Source organism: Garra rufa, chromosome 13 (assembly GCF_049309525.1).
Source record: "Garra rufa chromosome 13, GarRuf1.0, whole genome shotgun sequence".
Lineage (NCBI taxonomy): Eukaryota > Metazoa > Chordata > Actinopteri > Cypriniformes > Cyprinidae > Garra > Garra rufa.
In genome coordinates, this window is record NC_133373.1 from 6,492,552 (window position 1) to 6,511,518 (window position 18,967).

General features: G+C 35.1%; 2 protein-coding genes across 2 annotated transcripts in view; one reads left to right on the forward strand and one right to left on the reverse strand.

Annotated features, from left to right (window-relative positions):
* The window catches only part of brf1b (BRF1 general transcription factor IIIB subunit b), a 90,452-nt gene extending 80,557 nt beyond the window's left edge, over positions 1-9,895 (reverse strand). Inside the window, exons 1-2 of the mRNA XM_073816450.1 lie at positions 9,709-9,895; positions 8,949-9,149 (exon numbers count right to left, since the gene is read on the reverse strand). Coding sequence (XP_073672551.1) covers positions 8,949-9,129 — 181 coding nt within the window. The 5' untranslated portion in view covers positions 9,130-9,149; positions 9,709-9,895. The remainder of the gene's footprint in view (positions 1-8,948; positions 9,150-9,708) is intronic.
* A 306-nt stretch (positions 9,896-10,201) lies between these two features.
* xrcc3 (X-ray repair complementing defective repair in Chinese hamster cells 3) lies at positions 10,202-16,479 on the forward strand. The gene is made up of 7 exons (XM_073816994.1): positions 10,202-10,529; positions 10,613-10,750; positions 11,929-12,141; positions 13,594-13,748; positions 13,825-14,037; positions 14,695-14,741; positions 16,012-16,479. Exons 1-7 carry the CDS (start codon positions 10,475-10,477, stop codon positions 16,256-16,258), a joined length of 1,068 nt encoding a protein of 355 aa, XP_073673095.1. The 5' UTR covers positions 10,202-10,474; the 3' UTR covers positions 16,259-16,479.
* The last annotated feature ends 2,488 nt before the right edge of the window (positions 16,480-18,967 follow it).

Genomic DNA, 18,967 nt, shown 5'->3' on the forward strand with positions numbered 1-18,967 from the left:
ATCTGAAGAACCTTTCTGTTTCACAAAAGGTTCTTTGTGGCAAAAGAAGGTTCCTCAGATTATAAAAAGGTAAGAAAGAAATGGTTTGACTGAATAGTTCTTTGTGGAACCAAAACTGGTCTTTTAAAGCACCTTTATTCCTCTTAAGAGTGCAGATGATGGCAAATTTATTTTAGTCACTTTATACTGAGCTTTTTTCCCCCTCTCTAACAGAAACTTTGGCTAATGAAGAAGTGTTCACCATATATCTTGGTAGTTTTGCTTCAGATGTGGAGCTCATTGCAATCAAGCTGAATGAGAACTATCTGTCAGTAACAGATGCCATTCAACAGCATTACTTCATTACAAAAATTGCCCACATCAACGGGACCCACGGCTACATCATCAAGTTTCCTTTTGAAGACAAATCTGTTAACAGAGTGGTGAGGGTTTTTCTCTTATGTATCATTCCCACAGTATTGTCTTATATGATTAAAAATAAAATCTCTTTTTCTAATCCACAGTATTTGGGTGAAGGACTTCTCCAGTACTCTGTGGAAATAATTTACACCCTAAATATCATCTGGCGCAATGACACATTTTTCCACCACGTCTCTGTTGTGGCACATGTTAATAATGCTTGTAAGTCTTAAAAGAAAAATGAAAATTTCATCATTAATTACTCACCCTCGTATCCTTCCAAAACTCTAAGACCTTCATTTATCTTCAAAAGACAAATTAAGAAATTTTTGCGGAAATTCGAGAGCTTTCTGATCCTGCATAGACAGCGATGTAATTCCTCAATAAGGTAGTAAGGACATCATTAAAATAGTCCATGTGACATCAGTGGTATTGAAGGTATTAGAATATGTATGCTTTGTGTACTTTCGTGAACACATTGGCAGAGACTGACGTGGAAGAGAAGCAATTGTTGAATGAAATATTTTTAGTTTCTTGTATTCTAACAGCTTCATTAATTCAATGTTGAATCACTGATGCCTCATGGGCTATTTTAACAATGTCCTTAGTAACTTTCTGTGCCTTGAAAGTGTCAGTTGCATTGCTTTTTTATTTATTCAACTTTTAGATAATGTATAAATCTCAATTTAAAAAATGGACCCTTATGACCGGTTTTGTGGTCTTGAATCACATATATTACTTTGTGTTTCGAATATTAACAAAGGTCTTACAGGTTTGGATCAACATGATGGTGAGTAATTAATGACGCAATTTTCATTTTAGGGTGAACTATCCCTTTAATTACATAACATGCAAGTGACAGAATCTAAGTGTTATTCGTTTCCCTCTTATTCAGTCCCTCCGGATGTCACTGCTTTCTGTACAGGACAGAGTATAATATTCAGAATGAATCATCCAAGGCAAGCTGGACTTTGGGAGGTCTGTGTGGGGCATCAAGCTCTCACATCTGAATTATCCAGGCAGAAGGGATACATACTGAATGATGACAGTGACAGTATGACACTGGAGGTCCCACTTTTCACATCAGGCTACATTTATGAGGCAAAGAAAAACATTTGTCAGTCAAATCTATCTATATAGCACAGGTCTATTTGTAGCAATATCCAGATATTTTATTGATTTCCTACCATAAATATATCACAACTTAATTTTTAATTAGTAAAATGCATTGCTAAGAACTTCATTTGGACAACTTTTAAAGGCGATTTTCTCAATATTTTAATCTTTTTTGCACGCATAGATTCCAAATTTTCAAATAGTTGTATCTCAGCCAAATATTGTCTTATCCTAACAAACCATGTATCAAAGTTTCTTTTAACTGACTCTCATGACTGGTTTTGCGGTCCAGGGTCACATGTTGATTTTCATAATGTCAATGCAGTCTCGATTCAGATCTCCTTTTGTTCTTAACATTAGAATAATAAATTAAATGCAATTTGAGCTCTACTGACTATTAAAATAATTTCTAAAGAAACAAACTTAAATGCACTATGTAATAGGGTTATTTACTTCTTGTGCAGCAAAAAAAATATATATAAAATGTTAATAAATAAAAAAAGTGCTTCAAAAAAGTTATTTTAAACCTAGAATATATTTTTACTCTTAACATTTTAGGTTTCTGTTTTTCCAGGACATCACATTGACAAACTTTGTTGGCGCTTTTGAGATTCTTTTAAGAGACTCCAAGACTCTGGAGATTCACAAGAGAACAACTAAGCGCTGTTACTTTCAGACTGAGGAGCTAACAGGCAAGACACTATAATGCTAACAGTGTTTTTAAGCTTTAAAATATGACCTCTCCTAATAACCAATCATTTTTATTGTTCTAGTGTGTTCCAAAGATGGAATGATGACTGTGGTCGCGACCACTACAAAAACCTGGCCAACAGTGCCACCTAGCAGCACAACCCTTCTAGACAGAAGATGCAGACCAAAGGCAACTGATGAGACAAGGGTCATGTTTTCTTTTGGTGTGGATACATGTGGGACTAGATTCATGGTAAATGCATTCATTGACTTAACTGATACAGGCCTATGCAACAGACAAAAGTCTGTTTTTAAAAGAAGTGTCTTATGATCATCAAGGTGGCTAAATTTATTTGATCAAAAATAAAGTAAAATAATGGTTTCTATTTTAATATACTTTAAAATGTAATTCATTCCAGTGATGCAAAGCTGAATTTTTATCAGTCGTTACAGTATTAAGTGTCACATGATTCTTCAGAAATCATTCTAAAATGCTGATTTATTATTAGAATTATTTATTTTGGCAACAGTTGTGCTGCCAAGTTTTTTTTTTGTTTTTTTTTTTTTGAACCTGTGATGCTGCTTTTCAGGATTCTTTGATAAATAAAATGTTAAAAACATTTATTCAAAATATATATATTTTTTCTAACAATTTAGGTATTTGCTACTTTTTTTTTTTTCTTTCAAAAAAAGAAAGAATAAAAATGTACTGACCCCAAACATTTAAACGGTAGTGTATATTGTTATAAAAGATTTCTATATTAAATAAATGCTGTTCTTTTCAACTTTTTATTCATCAAAGTAGGGATGCTCATATTGACCGTTTAACCGTTAACCGTAAGAATTTTAACCGATTATTACTATCAGTTAAACGGTTTAAAATGTTTTATATATATATATATATATATGTTTTTTTTACGTTTGCTGCATGGTGAAAGAAAAAGTAATGCTATATGTAAGTTATCTGTTTACTCACGGGCGCGTGTGGACACGTGCAGTGTGTGGCTGTACAGACATATTTCGCTTCACCTTCACTTAGTTAACTGATGTAGTACATGCAACTCAATGGCAAGTGGCGATATTGGGTTATCAGAGAGTGTATCCGTGAGTGAACGTATTCAAATTCTGAATGGATTATGGTCTAGATTAGAAAGTGCTTAATAGGCGCTCCCCTTACAGTCACTGGAAAGCTGTCACTCATTTTACTGTAGATCGCAATCCCACAAAGTTAATAAAAAGTAATAAAATAACCTTTACACTGCACAATTAATCTCTTATTCACATCATGTCTACACTTTCTTTGTTTTAATGAGAGAGTTCGTGAACGTGTAGAAATCAGCAGAACTGAAAACCGGCATTTTTGGGTGGTGAGTGTGTTGTAATGTAGCTGCCTCCGATTGGCCAATGTGACCATTAAATCAACAGATATGTCTGTGATTGGCTATTGCTGAACGTTGTAAAAGGCAAACACGTGTCTCCATACCATGTGACCAGTGGATGAGAACTCCCGAACCGCAAATTGAAAGGATTTTGTGATGGTGTTTTTGTCGCGGATCTAACAGTTAACAGACAGTGTTCCAGTCTATCCGTACAGCATGTCCACATGTTAAAAACTAGGCACACTGAGGTATAGGATTTTTTTTTTTCTGTATTTTTAACCAAATAAATGCAGCCTTGATGACCATAAGAACCTTTTTAACAAAAATAAAAATCTTACTGATCCCAAATTTTTTTTGTGGAATATATTTAAAAATGCATTTTATTTCTGTGATGGCTAAGAAAGCTTAATTTTCAGCAGGTTAATTTTTATTCCAGTCTGCAGTGCCACATGATCCTTCAGAGATCATTCTGATATGCTGATTTTCTGCTTAGGACAGCTACTTATCACAGCTGAAAATGGGTTTGCAGCTTAATTTTTTGGGAACTTTTTTTCTTAAAATACTTTGAATAGAAAGTTCAAAAGGACAGCATTTATTTGAAATTGCAAACTTATGAATTCACTTCTGATGAATTCAATATGTCCTTGCTTAATCAAAAAAAAAAGAATAATATTATTATTATTTTAAAAAAATACTGACCTAAACCTTTAAACATTAGTGTATATCAATTAACTGATGGATATGTAATCTGCATCCTTGTGTAGTTGGGCGACGACTACATTGTGTATGAAAACGAGGTCATTTCTGATGAAGGTGCCATAATTGACCAGGGATCAGCCATTACAAGGGAATCAAAATTTAGGTATTTCTCAAAATATGAAAACTGGTCACTATGTGAAAATTGTATTAAATACTATTGAATATTTGCTCACTTATTTCAGGCTCACTGTGAGATGCTTCTATCCACTTGACTTTGTTAAAAAGGTTTTTACATCCAGATTGACTGAAGGATCTGGCTTTGGTACTGTCAAAGTTACAGACACTACAGGTGTAAAAGGTTAGTACGAACACTTTTTGTTACAGGAAAATGTATTTAAAATTGCTTCAATTTTTTTTCTCTTTGCATCTCTGCAAGGACTAGAAGGAAACCTTATCAGCTCTCAAACAGCCTCTGTTTTTGACCCTAAACCATGGCCAAAAAAATTTCCTTATGAGAGACAGTTTCTGCAAAGAGGACTTCCACACTCTGGGTATGCCTCATCGAATCAGGACAAGGAAACATCAGAAGATATTCCTTATCCACAAAGACGTACCCAACCTTTCAAGGAATCTGGTGTGCAATTTACACCTCAAACAGTTATCAAACAAAGCTCTGGTTCATCTATGACACATGCAGGGCAGCAAAACACTTTTGATAGCTTGTTTGACAACTACAGAAACTTTCTTGTTGATGTCCCACAGAAAACTCCTATGAAAAGGAGTGGTCAAAATAAGGACGATTTTGTGATGATTGGTGACGACAGTTCTGCTTTAGCTTTCTACAGTGGATCAAAAAATGGAACACACGTAAATGAAACCTTGCCTTCGATTTTACAATCTGTCATTGCCATCAGTCATCCAACAAACTACAATCCAAACAGCAATGAAGTGAGCGACCAGCTTTTCCTGAGAGAACACAAGGACCATTACAGTCCTGACAGTGGTTTTCAACACTACCCAGATCATTTTAATGAACTGATTAACAATCCGTCTATACAGGATTCTTCTCTCTACACCGAAAATATTATTCGGTCTAACACAGCTGAAGCAAGCAAAAGTGAACATATGGAAAGTTACATACTTCCCACATTCAACATGAAATATCAGAGCAAACTTGCCAGTGAAAGCAGTGCTCAGCCATTTAAAGAGTACGGATTGGAAAAACAAGGCCTTTTACATGTAGCAGACGAGCACAACGGTTTCATGCATGAAGTTGATGAAAAAAAGAAATTCGCCTTTTTGCATACACAACAGCAAAAAGAAGTCGAAGATGAAGATTTTCTTTCTGATCATAAGCTTTTAGTGGTAGAACCATCATATGACAAATTGAGAGGGACCCTGTTCTTCCCTGGGAGCAGAAGCCGTTACGGTTCCAGCATTCATAAAGGAATAATAAGAGGTAATTTTCTATTGCTAAATTATGTACATTTAAGTAACACACCCCTGGTTTCACAGACAAGACTTAAGACTAAAATGCAAGTCTGAGCTGTTTCAACTTTTTTTTAAGCACGTTTATAAAAATTACTTAAATGTCCTAATTGAACTATGGCTTAATGCTGGCTTAGTCTAAGCCCTGTCTGTGAAACATGGGCCATAATGATACAACAGTAAATTTAAGACATTTGTTTACAATTTGTCAAGTTTATCAAGTTAACATATTCTAATACTGAAACCACACATTCTTTTCTAGAATGACCATGAAGGCTGAAGAAAAATTGTGAACTATATTTCTTGTCATGTTGAGGAAAGTGCAATGAGATTTTGCAAAGAACATGTCAGTCCCAGGCGGAAAAATCAAGCCCATTCCAACTGAGGGTGTAATGTATTTGTCTGGTCCTGGCATACTGCTTTTGCAAATAAAATGCATTGTGATCACTAAGTTGCAAGATAAGTTGCAGTTTTTTTTATAGTTAACAAAACAAAAAAAACTGTACACTTCCAGTCAAAGGCTTTTAAACAGTATGATTTTTTTTTAATGTTTTTTAAAGAAGTCTCTTCTGCTCAGCAAGCAAAAACAGTAAAATTCAGTTTTTTTTTTTTTTACTATTTAAAATCACTGTTTTCTATTTGAATATATTTTAAATTATATTTTAAAAATATATTCCTATGATTTCAAAGCTGAATTTTAGCATCATTACTCCAGAAACATGATCCTTCAGAAATCATTCTAATATTACAATTTGATGCTCAAAAAACATTATTATTATTATGTTTGTTTATTATCATGTTGAAAACAGCTAAGTAGAATTTTTTCATGTTTCTTTGATGAACAGGGGTCCGTTCTTCGTACCTCGCTAACTCAGTTAGCTGGATTTGATTGTTGACGATTCCGCGTGATCTTGGATCGCTCGGTTCTTCGAAGCTCATCCTGGACTTGCTGTCATAGCAACAGGTGCGCAAGCTTAAACCTGCTCGGGAGCAGGTTTATTTCATGTAAACAGGATTTAGGCTGCGCTCCTGGCGGGTTATGATTGGTTGAAATGGCGAGGTCACATCTGATTGGTTAAAGAGCACGACTGACGCGGACTGACTCACGTGGGAAAAGAAAAGTATCTTGCAAGAAAGTGTATATATATGACAGGTTCCAAAAAATATTTGGCAGCACAACTGTTGATATTATCCAACATTGATCATTCTAATAATAAATCAGCATATTAGAATGATTCCTGAAGGATCGTGTGACACTTAAGACTGGAGTAACAGCTGATAAAAATTCAGCTTTTCATCACAGGAATAAATTCTATTTCAAAGTATGTTAAAATATATTAAAAAAACAAAAACATTATTTTATTTTGTAAAAACAATTTGCAATATTACTGTTTTTTTCTGTATTTTTAATTAAATAAATGCAGTCTTGATGAGCATAAGAGACTTCTTTAAAGACTATTGCAAGTCTTACTGACCCCAAACTTTTGAACGGTAGTGTATAAAAAAATAAAAAAATAAATAAAATAACATATCAAGGAAAAAACATGTAACATGGGCAGCATTAACGTATTTAATTTGTTCACTACTTTTTGCCAGCCCTCTCTCCTTGCTTTTCCAGCCTTTGCAGTTTTCCCTTGCGTTTTAATTAAACTCTGAAACTCCTGAAATCCCTCAATCAAGAGTTCTTGCTCTGCTGCAGAAAAATACTGAGCGAGCTCCTTCGTCATGTTCGCCGACCAATCAAAGAGTTGCCCATCAATGTTTCTACTATCGATACGTAGCCCCTTTTAAGCCACCCAGTGATCTCAAATAACTTCATCCAGCTATACTGATCATCAACAACAGGTGCGTTCGGAGAACCGGAATAGCGAGCTCATAGTTAGCGCGATGATTTGATCTTGGATGTGTCATTTGATCCTGGATGTAGTAAGCGAGGTACGAAGAACGGACCCCAGAAAATTCAGAAGAACAGCATTTATCTGAAATAGAAATCTTTTGTAACATTAAAAATGTTTTTATCATCACTTTTGATCTATTTAAAGCATCCTTGCTAAATAAAGTATTACTTTCTATAATTGTTTTTCAAAAAATAAAAAAAAGTATACTGACTCCAAGCTTTTGAATGGTATAGTGTTTTAATATAATAAAAATATTTCTTGAACAGCAAATTAGCATATTAGAATGATTTATGAAGGATCATGTGACACTGAAGAGGAGTAATGATGCTGAAAATATAGCTTTGATCACAGAAATAAATTACATTTTTAATATGTTCACATATGAAACATTTATTCTAAACATTAACATTTTGAAAAAAAAAAACAGTTTTCTATTTTAATATATATTTAATGTTTTTGCTGTGCATTGGATCAAGTAAAAATGCTTGCTAAAACAAAATGCTATCTCATCTTAGAACTACTACTAATTGTTATCCAAATAATTTACTGTCCTGGAACTAACTAACCCAGTGCTAACCTGGAAACCTTTTCATGAAAAAATAAAAAATCATATTTTCTCCAGTTGCACTTTTTTTGTTATTCTGATACAGTTGTTTGGATCTTTTTGGATTTGTCTATTTAATAAAAAGAAATATTGAGGAGTGAAATTTATAACACGTGTGCATTGTATTAGAAAGTTGTATTATGTAATAATTAACATGTACGAACAATGAAAAATACATTACATTATTTATTAATCTTTGTTAATGATAGTTAATAAAAATACAGCTGTTCATGTTAGTTCACAGTGCATTAACTAATATTAACAAACATAACGATTTTAATAATGCATTATTAAATGCTGAACTTAACATTAACTAATATTAATAAATGCTGTACAACTATTGTTCATTCTTATTTCTTCATAACTTACTGTATAGTCTTACTGTAAACCTCTAAACGGACTAAAAACAAAAACGATTACACTTTATTTTAGGGTGTCCTTGTTACAGTGTAATTATACATTTAAGTACTGAGTAATATTAATTAAATACATGTACTAACTCTAAGATTAGGGTTAGGATTAGGGGTTTGTCTTTGAGTTACTTGCATATAATTATGCATATTTTAATATAATAGTAAGGTGGTGTAACAAGGACACCTTAGAAATAAAGTTTTACCCAAAAAACTTTACAAATATTGCCATTGTTGCCCCTCAAAAGGCGAAAGATGCTCTTACCATCAGCGGACACGAACTGGCCGACAGCTGAAGACACCCCTCCACTGTTTTCCACAAACTGAATCTCAGATACGATGATATTATCCTCCAAAACCGAACCACAGGCTGTGCAGACCGCACTCCCCCGGGCTGGATCTGTGTCTATATCTGCTCCACCACAGTTTTTACACTGACGACTCATTCTGGCAGGAAGATTCAGACCTGAGGAACAAAACATGAACACCATTACTGAACAAAAAAAAACATCTGAATCAACATATTATCTATTTGGTAAAGTCAGTTTATTATTATTCAGATATTACAATAAAATACTTTATAAAATCCTTCAGAAACATGTCATGAATGACACATTCAAACAATACACCACGTCCAGACCGGGAATTGAACCCGGGTCGCTGGATCACAAACGTCCTTAACTTTCCACTTCGCTACGTAACAAGCGCTTCATGCTTTTCAACACAGCACCTACTTCATCCACTTTCATTGTCCTTCACATATCATTTGTTTCATAATAGGATTACATTAATATGAGAATAATAATATATCTAATGTATATTTCTAGTGTGTATAAACCTTGCTAGGCTAATTTTTTGATAGGTGCACATATGCTACCAAATGACGCTAGCTTGCTTAGGACCTGTGATACAAATGTAAACATAATACAAATAGCCAATTGTATCGGTCTATTCTTTATTTCATATCATAAAGTCGCGCATAAATATTATAAGACACTAACGCTAGCCTTTAATAGCAAACTCACCAGTCAAAGGAAATAAGGACTTCGTTTAAGATTAAACACAGTATCCAGTATCCTCCAGTCCTATTTATTCTTAGGTTTTATAAACTAATTAAACTGCATTCACTGGGCAACATGTTTAAAGGCAGTAAATTCATTTTTAATAGTAACGTTAAATACATTTCATTTGATTCGTAAGACCATTACTGTTGTGACTTTCTACCCAACTGCTATAACATTGCGCGGTTTGCTCTAAAAACTGAATATAGAGGGGTGGCCTCAATGCGAAAGTTCGTATTTTAGTTATTTTGCTTAGTTAATTTAACTGACACTTGTCCTTTAGGGTAGTAAACAAAATTTAGAAAACATTAATGACAAATGTATCTATTACAATCCCAGTTATTCGATTTTACTAAACATTTACATTCAAAACACCCCTATTTTAATAATGCACTGGTCCGGTGGCGGAACCCGGTCTTAAAGCGCTAATTATATGAAGGGAGTGTGTTGTTTAGCCGATACGCTAATGTGCTCTTTCTCTTATTGGCTTGATAAAACGAATATGGTTTGTATGGTTTATATTTGTAATCGCTCGTCTGTTCTGATATAAACACCGCTAGGTTAAAAAAAAAAATAAAGACTTTGATTTTGACAGAGTTTATGACATACTGACCGGGAAGTAAATGTTGTGCTCTTCAAAATGTGTGCAGATAGTTTTAGTGAGTTGAAAGAATAATTAAACGTTATTTTATTAACCTTACACTGTTTAAATGGAGATTCACGAGAGGTGATGGAGTGGGAACAGCTTGATCTGAACCCAAGGATTATTGCTGCTGTTAAAAAAGGTTGGCGAGAAATCCACTTTAAGTACACTTAGATGTCATGTTAGTTCGCGTAATGTTTAATGTCGTTTTATTTTATTGTTCAGCCAATTTTAGGTCAGCCAAAGAGATCCTCTGTGTCTCTGGTCCAGATTTGCAGAGACTGACGCGCTTGTCAAAGACTGATGTTCAGCGCCTGCATAATGCTGTAGCGGCTACTGTCCGCAAATCTAAGCCAGTCACAGGTGGGATAGGGCTTCGTTTATTTTTGAACCACTAAAGTACCATTTTTTCATTCATTTAATCAATTCATCTCAAATTACATCCCCCTTTAATAATCTGCAAAATGTTAATGATCATACAAAATGCATGTTATTTTTTATTTAGTACTGACCTGAAGATATTTAACTTATTTTATTTTCTGGGAAACATGTAAGTATCTTCTGTAGCCTCTGAAGGGAAGTACTAAATGAAAAAATATGATATTTAGGCAAAATAAGAAAAATGTCCACATCTCCATTCTGTTCAAATGATTTCACCCCCAGCTCTTAAAGGAGTAGTTCACTTCCAGAACAAAAATTTACAGATAATGTACTCACCTCCTTGTCATCCAAGATGTTCATGTCTTTCTTTCTTCAGTCGTAAAGAAATGTTTTTTGAGGAAAACATTTCAGGATTTCTCTCCATATAGTGGACTTCTATGGTGCCCCTGAGTTTGAACTTCCAAAATGCAGTATAAATGCAGCTTCGAAGTGCTCTAAATGATCCCAGCCGAGGAAGAAGGGTCTTATCTAGCGAAACGATCAGTTATTTTCTAAAAACATTTACAATTTAAATACTTTTTAACCTCCAATGCTCATCTTGTCTATCAAAGTGTGTACTCTGTTTAGAGTACACACTTTGATAGACAAGATGAGCATTTGAGCTTAAAAAGTATACAAATGGTAACTGTTTTTTAGAAAATAAAAATCTAAATCGTTTTGCTAGATAAGACCTTTCTTTCCTCGGCTGTGATCGTTTAGAGCCCTTTAAAGCTGCATTTTGGAAGTTCAGACACGGGGGACCATAGAAGTCCATTATATAGAGAGAAATCCTAAAATGTTTTCCTCAAAAAACATAATTTCCTTATGACTGAAGAAAGAAAGGCATGAACATCTTGGATGACAAGGGAGTGAGTACATTATCTGTAAATTTCTGTTCTGAAAGTGAACTATTCCTTTAATGCATGGTCTTTCCTTCTGGAGCATCAGTATGCTCACTGAGGCTCCAGAAGGAAAGACCATGCATTAAACCTTGAGTAATAGTTGCATATGAGTCCCTCAGATGTCCTCAGTGTATTTAATTCATTCATCTCAAATAAATGTAATAATCTTGTGAGAATCAGCTACCTTTGAAGCCAAACTAATGTTTTAATAATTCTCAGCTTTACAGCTGATCCGGGGAGAATGTCCTGTTTTGGAGGCCGGACACAGGCTCTCTTTTGCCTGCCCCATTCTGGACGGTCTGATGCGTGGTGGTCTCCCCTTACGAGGAATAACAGAGCTGGCAGGCGAGAGTGCTGCTGGAAAAACTCAGTTCTGTTTGCAGCTTTGCCTGTCTGTCCAGTATCCTCAAGAAAACGGAGGGTTGAATTCAGGTAAAGGGACATGAACTATTGAGGCCCGCTTGGAAATTTTCTGAGGTCCCCAAATGGGCCTCTGCTCCTGGTTGAGGACCACTGCTATAGATTGCTGACATTTCAGCTATCAAAAATGCACTGAGTAGTTTGAAACCTCTTCTGAAACTGGCAACTTGAGATTAATAGTTTAGAAGGAGAGCTTTTGCTGTATTAAATGAATAGTTCACTCAAAAATGAAAATTACCCTATGATTTACTCACTCTCAAGCCATCCTAGGTGTATATGACTTTCAATCGAAGATATAAATAAAGAAAAATGTCCTGGCTCTTTTAAGCTTTATAATGGCAGTGAATGTCCAAAAAAGTGCATCCATCCATCATAAAAAGTAGTCCACACAGCTCCACACAGAGGGTTAATAAAGCCTTCTGAAGTGAATCGTATCGATGCTTTTGTGTACAAACAATATCAGTATTTAGATCTCTAGATTCCGCTAACTGTCGACGCACCTTGATGAGAGAGTGGTGTAATGTAAGGTAACGTAATGCCTATTCACTGCTATTATAAAGCTTGGAAGTGTCAGGACATTTAAAAAAAAAAAAAAAAATTCGTCTGAAAGAAGAAAGTCATACAGTTGAGGTAAAAAGTTTACACCCCCCTTTCATAATCTGCAAAATGTTAATTATTTTACCAAAATAAGAGGGATCATACAAAATGCATGTCATTTTTTATTTAGTACTGACCTGAATAAGATATTTTACTTATTTTGTTTTCTGGGAAACATGTAACTATCTTCTGTAGCCTCTGAAGGGAAGTACTAAATGAAAAAAATATGATATTTAGGCAAAATAAGAAAAATGTCCACATCTCCATTCTGTTCAAAAGTTTTCACCCCCGGCTCTTAATGCATGGTCTTTCCTTCTGGAGCATCAGTGAGCGTTTGAACCTTCTGTAATAGTTGCATATGAGTCCCTCAGTTGTCCTCAGTGTAAAAAGATTGATCTCAAAATCATACAGTCATTGTACAGTCAACCCTGGAGGATTTTTCTGAAGAACAACAGGCAGTTTAACTGTTCAGGACAAACAAGGGACTCATGAACAACTATCACTAAAAAAAAAACAAAAAAAAACAACAACAAAACAACACAGTATTAAGAATCAAGTGGATGTAAACTTTTGAATCGGGTCATTTTTATAAATTCATCTATTGTTTTCTCTTGTGGACTATATGTAAACATCTCTTATGTGAAATATCTTATTCAAGTCAGTACTAAATAAACAATTACATAGCATTTTGTATGATCTCTCTTATTTAGTAAAATAATGAACATTTTGCAGATTCTGAAAGATGTTTGACCTCAACTTTATACACTTCGGATGCCTTAAGGGTGAGTAAATCATGGGGTAATTTTTATTTTGGTATTTTGGTGTGAACTATCCCTTTAAATCCCATTTTATATGATAATTCAACAGGAGCTGTTTATATTTGCACTGAGGATTCTTTCCCTATCAAACGACTACGGCAACTCATTGTCCAGCAGCCCCGGCTCAGACCAGATCTGCCACCAGCTCTGATCCGCAGTCTGCGTTTTAGCGACAACATCTACATTGAGCATGCAGCTGACCTGGTAAGACTGCCAAACATTCCTCTTATAAAGTTAATAACCATCAGAAAGCTCATAACCCTGGTTGATATGTGAGCAGGAGGCTCTGCAGGCGTGCGTGTCTCAGCGTGTGCCCGTGCTGCTGAAGCGAGGGCTGGTCAGACTGCTGGTGGTGGACTCTGTGGCGGCTCTGTTTCGCAGTGAGTTCCAGGCTGATGAGGCTATAGAGAGGTCACGCCACTTGCTGGCCTTTTCCAATATACTTCACCGCCTGAGTCATGAATATGGTGCGCCTGTAGTCTGCGTCAACCAGGTTAGACCACCATCTCATTTCTAACCCCTAATTAGAAATACTATACAATATGCTCTGCGAATGCTATAAATCTTGTAATTTGAATTTAAAGGGATAGTTCAGCCAAAAATGAAAATTCTGTCATTAACTACTCACCCTCATGTCGTTCCAAACCCGTAGACCTTCGTTTATCTTCGGAACACAAATTAAGATATTTTTGATGAAATCCGAGAGCTTTCTGACCCTGCATAGACGGCAACACAACTGACACGTTTAAGGCCCAGAAAGGTAGCAAGGACATTGTTAAAATAATCCATGTGACATCAGTGGCTCAACCATAATTTTATGAAGCTACGAGAACACTTTCTGTGTGCAAAGAAAACAAAAATAACACCTTTATTCAACAATTTTTCAACAATAAATCACTGATTTCACATGGACTATTTTAACGATCTCCTTACTTCCTTTCTGGGCCTTGAACGTTTCGTTGCTGTCTATGCAGGGTCAGAAAGCTCTCGAATTTCATCAAAAATATCTTAATTTGTGTTCTGAAGATGAACAAAGCTCTTATGTGTTTGAAACAACATGAGGATGAGTAAATAATGACAGAATTTATTTTTTTGTGTAAACTATCACTTTAAATAACAAAAATGTTCTTATGTTATTTCTCTGCTCCAGGTTACAGATGTTGTGGACGGACCAAATCCAGGAAGGTGCGACTATGGGTGAGTGGGTTTGTGCCAGTTTAGCCAGCAGCAAAATGGCCCATTATACAGTGGCAAGAAAAAGTATGTGAACCCACTAGAATTGGATGGTTTTCTGCATTATTAAAATGCCATCTGATCAAACTGCTTAGTATAGAAAAACACAATGTGCTTAATCTAATGAATCTTTTATTGAACACATAAAATATAGGGATTAGTTCACTTCCAGAACAAAAATTTACAGATAATTTACTCACCCCCTTGTCATCCAATATGTTCATGTCTTTCTTTTTTCAGTTGTAAAGAAATTATGGTTTTTGAGGAAAACATTTCAGGATTTCTCTCCATATAGTGGACTTCTATGGTGCTCCCGAGTTTGAACTTCCAAAATGCAGTTTAAATGCAGGTTCAAAGGGCTTCAAGCAATCCCAGCCGAGGAAGAAGGGTCTTATCTAGTAAAGGATCGGTTATTTTCTAAAAAAAAAAAAAAAAAAAAAAAAAGGTACAGTTTATACATTTTTTAACCACAAATGCTCGTGTTGTCTAGCTCTGCGATGCGCATGCATACTCTGTGCACTCTGGTTCAAGACAGTTAGGGTATGTCGAAAAACCCCCATCTCATTTTCTCCTCCAACTTCAAAATTGCCCTGCATCGCTGCAGAAAGTAAATGTGCAAAGAAGGTCAGATGCCTTTACAAAAAAGGTAAAACAGCTATGTAGGATGATTTTGAAGTTGGAGGAGAAAATTAGATGGGAGTTTTTCTACAACTGTCTTGAACCAGAATACACAGAGCTAGACAAGATGAGCATTTGTGGTTAAAAAGTATATAAATTGTACATTTGTTTTAGAAAATAACCAATTGTTTCGCTAGATAAGACCCTTCTTCCTTGTCTGGGATAGCTTAAAGCCATTTGAACCTGCATTTAAACTGCATTTTGGAAGTTCAAACTCAGGAGCACCATAGAAGTCCACTATATGGAGAGAAATCCTGAAATGTTTTCCTCAGAAAATATAATTTCTTCACAACTGAAGAAAGAAAGACATAAACATCTTGGATGACAAGAGGGTGAGTAAATCATCTGTAAATTTTTGTTGTGGAAGTGAACAACTTCTTTAAGCATATTGTGTTTTTCTATACTTTTAGATTACATGTTTTAACCAATTAATGCAGAATACTTACTTCCAATACTTAATTCCATTGGGTTCACATACTAGTTCTTGCCTCAGCTCATTTCATATTTTGAGCTTCAGATGCGCTATAATAAGCTGTTTATAATGTATCATACACAGGCTGGTGGGCAGTAAGGTGCTTCCTGCATTGGGCATCGCTTGGGCTAACCAGGTAATGGTGAGACTCATGCTCAGGAGACTGGCAGGGCAAGTACAGTCAGACAGCCAAAGCAGTGCTACTCGAAAATTAGAAGTGGTTTTCGCTCCACACCTCCCTCGAGCGAACTGCCTGTGTGGGGTTTGGGAAGAAGGAGTGAGAGGGATCCCTGATGACCACTCAGACCTGCAGCCACAGGGCTCTTCATGAGGAATTATCTGCAAAAGGAGCAGATGGAGTGCACTACATTTCCCATAAGAAAGCAGTTAACAGCTGCTAATGGACATGAATGATTATAAGGACATCTGAATGTTTTTTGTAAGGAATAGCTCAGTTTTACCATTTGAAATTAATTATCACAAGTATTATGTGCAAATAATTTTGTAAAATTTAATCCTGTTTTATAATTAAATTTTTATTATTATTATTATTATATATAATAAATGTTTTCCTTAGACATACGTTGTCACAGCTTTCAGACACAAATATAGTTCCAAGCAGCGATAACTAAGGTGAATAAAGCCTAATTGTTACCTCACAGCTGCCCATGAAGAGAACAAGTTGTTTTGTTACCCCATATAAGAAAACAAAGCAAATTCAATTTGCACTATAATGGTTTGGAGTCCAGTCACCCCTCGATCGATCTACCAACCCACAACACTCAAAACAAGGACAGATTAGTTACAAGGCTATGACATTTCAAACAGAAATGCGTCTTTTTTCCCCAGAGAAATAGACTGGAATCTACAATGTTTTCATGTCATGGTGTGCCCCAATAGTAAACCCTAACAGTGTGGCAAAATAAATCAAGTGACATTGTTTTCCAATTTTGAAATTTCAGATCATTAATGATTTAAGTGATACTTCTCACAATGTAATCAGGATTTACTATTTAGGAAAGTTAAAACAATAGAATGTATACAGAGAGAGTTAAGGAGCAAAAGAGAAATAAAATAAATAAAAAAGGAAAATGGGTCCAGCCATTTTCAGATCCCCTGTTTCATGGTAATTATCATGCCACCTGTATATCTTGTTTGGAACCTGTTATGAGTCACTTGCATCTATTTATGATGTGTCGAAAGCTATTTTCACCAGCAGAGGGAGATGAAATCCAACAAAACTCACTGTGTACATGCCACATGAGATTGTCCTAATAGATAGGTTAGATCTCACTGACAGTCTGGTTTGCTACTAAAGCTTAGGGGCAGATAGAACAATGATAACAATGACTGATCCACAGTGAACCAGATAAAACTTTTGAATATATAATATGGGCCATTCTACAGAATTGGTTCAAAGTCAAAGTTGGAAACATCTTGAAAAATAGAAAATTTTGTATTTATTTGTAGTACTTGTGCAGTTAATTCTCATATTGTATTTTCAGAAGGTTTGGAATATTTGTCCTCTCTCCAAATTTGTCACTACTGAAACACAATAATATATCATTTAATAAGAAGGGCTATATTGACCTATTAAGATTTTGTCTACATCTACCTTGTGAATATGTTTTTGTTTTTTTTTGTTTTTTTTGCTATTTTATTGAAACGTTTTTAAAGTTTCAATTTTAACAATATCTCAAGTATAATTTATGAGATTTGTTATATTGTAAATCCAATCTTTCTTTAAATAGGAAAAAGTTGATCATACTGATTTCGTCGTTAAGGATTCATTAGTTTAAATATACATTGAACCAATCACTATCATAACATCTAATTTGATAATTCAGTATACTTTATTTTTGACAAAACATCCCATGTTTCGATAGTGAAAGTAATGTTTTGGTAGTAACCACAATAGATTACAGAATTTTAGCTCGCATACTAAAACATACTAAAATAGTAAAGATTTGTGTAACTGTACTAAATATGTGTAAATGATTATGTGTTCCCTTTTGTCACTACCGAAACAATGATGACATGTTTTGGTTTAATGACAATTTTAGATACTTTTGAGCCTAACTCAAATATGCTAATCAGATTTTCAGACTTTTAAAAAACAATTTACCTAAAAAATATAGGGTCTATTTACACATTGTTTCTATGAGATAGAGGGACAAAATGATCGAATATTCTTTTATGCCAAAAATCATTAGGATGTTAAATTAAGATCATGTCCTGTGAAGATATTTAGTAAATTTCTTACTGTAAATATATCAAAACTTAATTTCTGATTAGTAATATGCATTGCTAAGAACTTTATCAATATTTAGATTTTTCTGCACCCTCAGATTCTAGATTTTCAAATAGTTGTATCTCAGCCAAAACTTGTCCTATCATAACAAACCATACATCAATTGAAAGCTTTCAGTTTCGAAACATTTACCCCCTGGTTACATACTGCATGTTTTGTTTTTGGAGCTCCCATTTTTTTCCTCTCGGCTGCCTTTCACATCACATCATCAATTGATTTTTGAGACACACTGGGTCTGATGAGAGTACTGACCTAACACTGCAGTCCAAACCATATTGCAGATCTGTGAAAAACCCTGACTCATCCAACTCTATTTCACACTCTTTTTCACAGCACATTTAAAACAGGATTTTGCAGTGCACATCCTCTTCAGTTCCACATTTCAAGATGTCTCTCCAAATGAAAGTGCAAACAAGCAAAAATGCCTGGCAGTGATTAAAGTCCAGCTCCACAGAAAGGCTTTTTGAATAGGCCTATAATCCTGTGAAGCTACTTAACACACACACACACACACACACACACACTGAGCTGGTCTCTTTATCGACATCAGAAAAATGAATGTTAGTGCACATAAACAAACGCACTCATATGCAACTAAATGCTGTGAGCAACTATGCTCGCCTTTGAGCTCGTCCTGTCTCCATGGCGACGATCACATGGGCTGTCTGTCCCAGATTGTTTGACCACCCCCACCCTCGGCAAGACAAGCACCCTCTCCATCCATCGCAC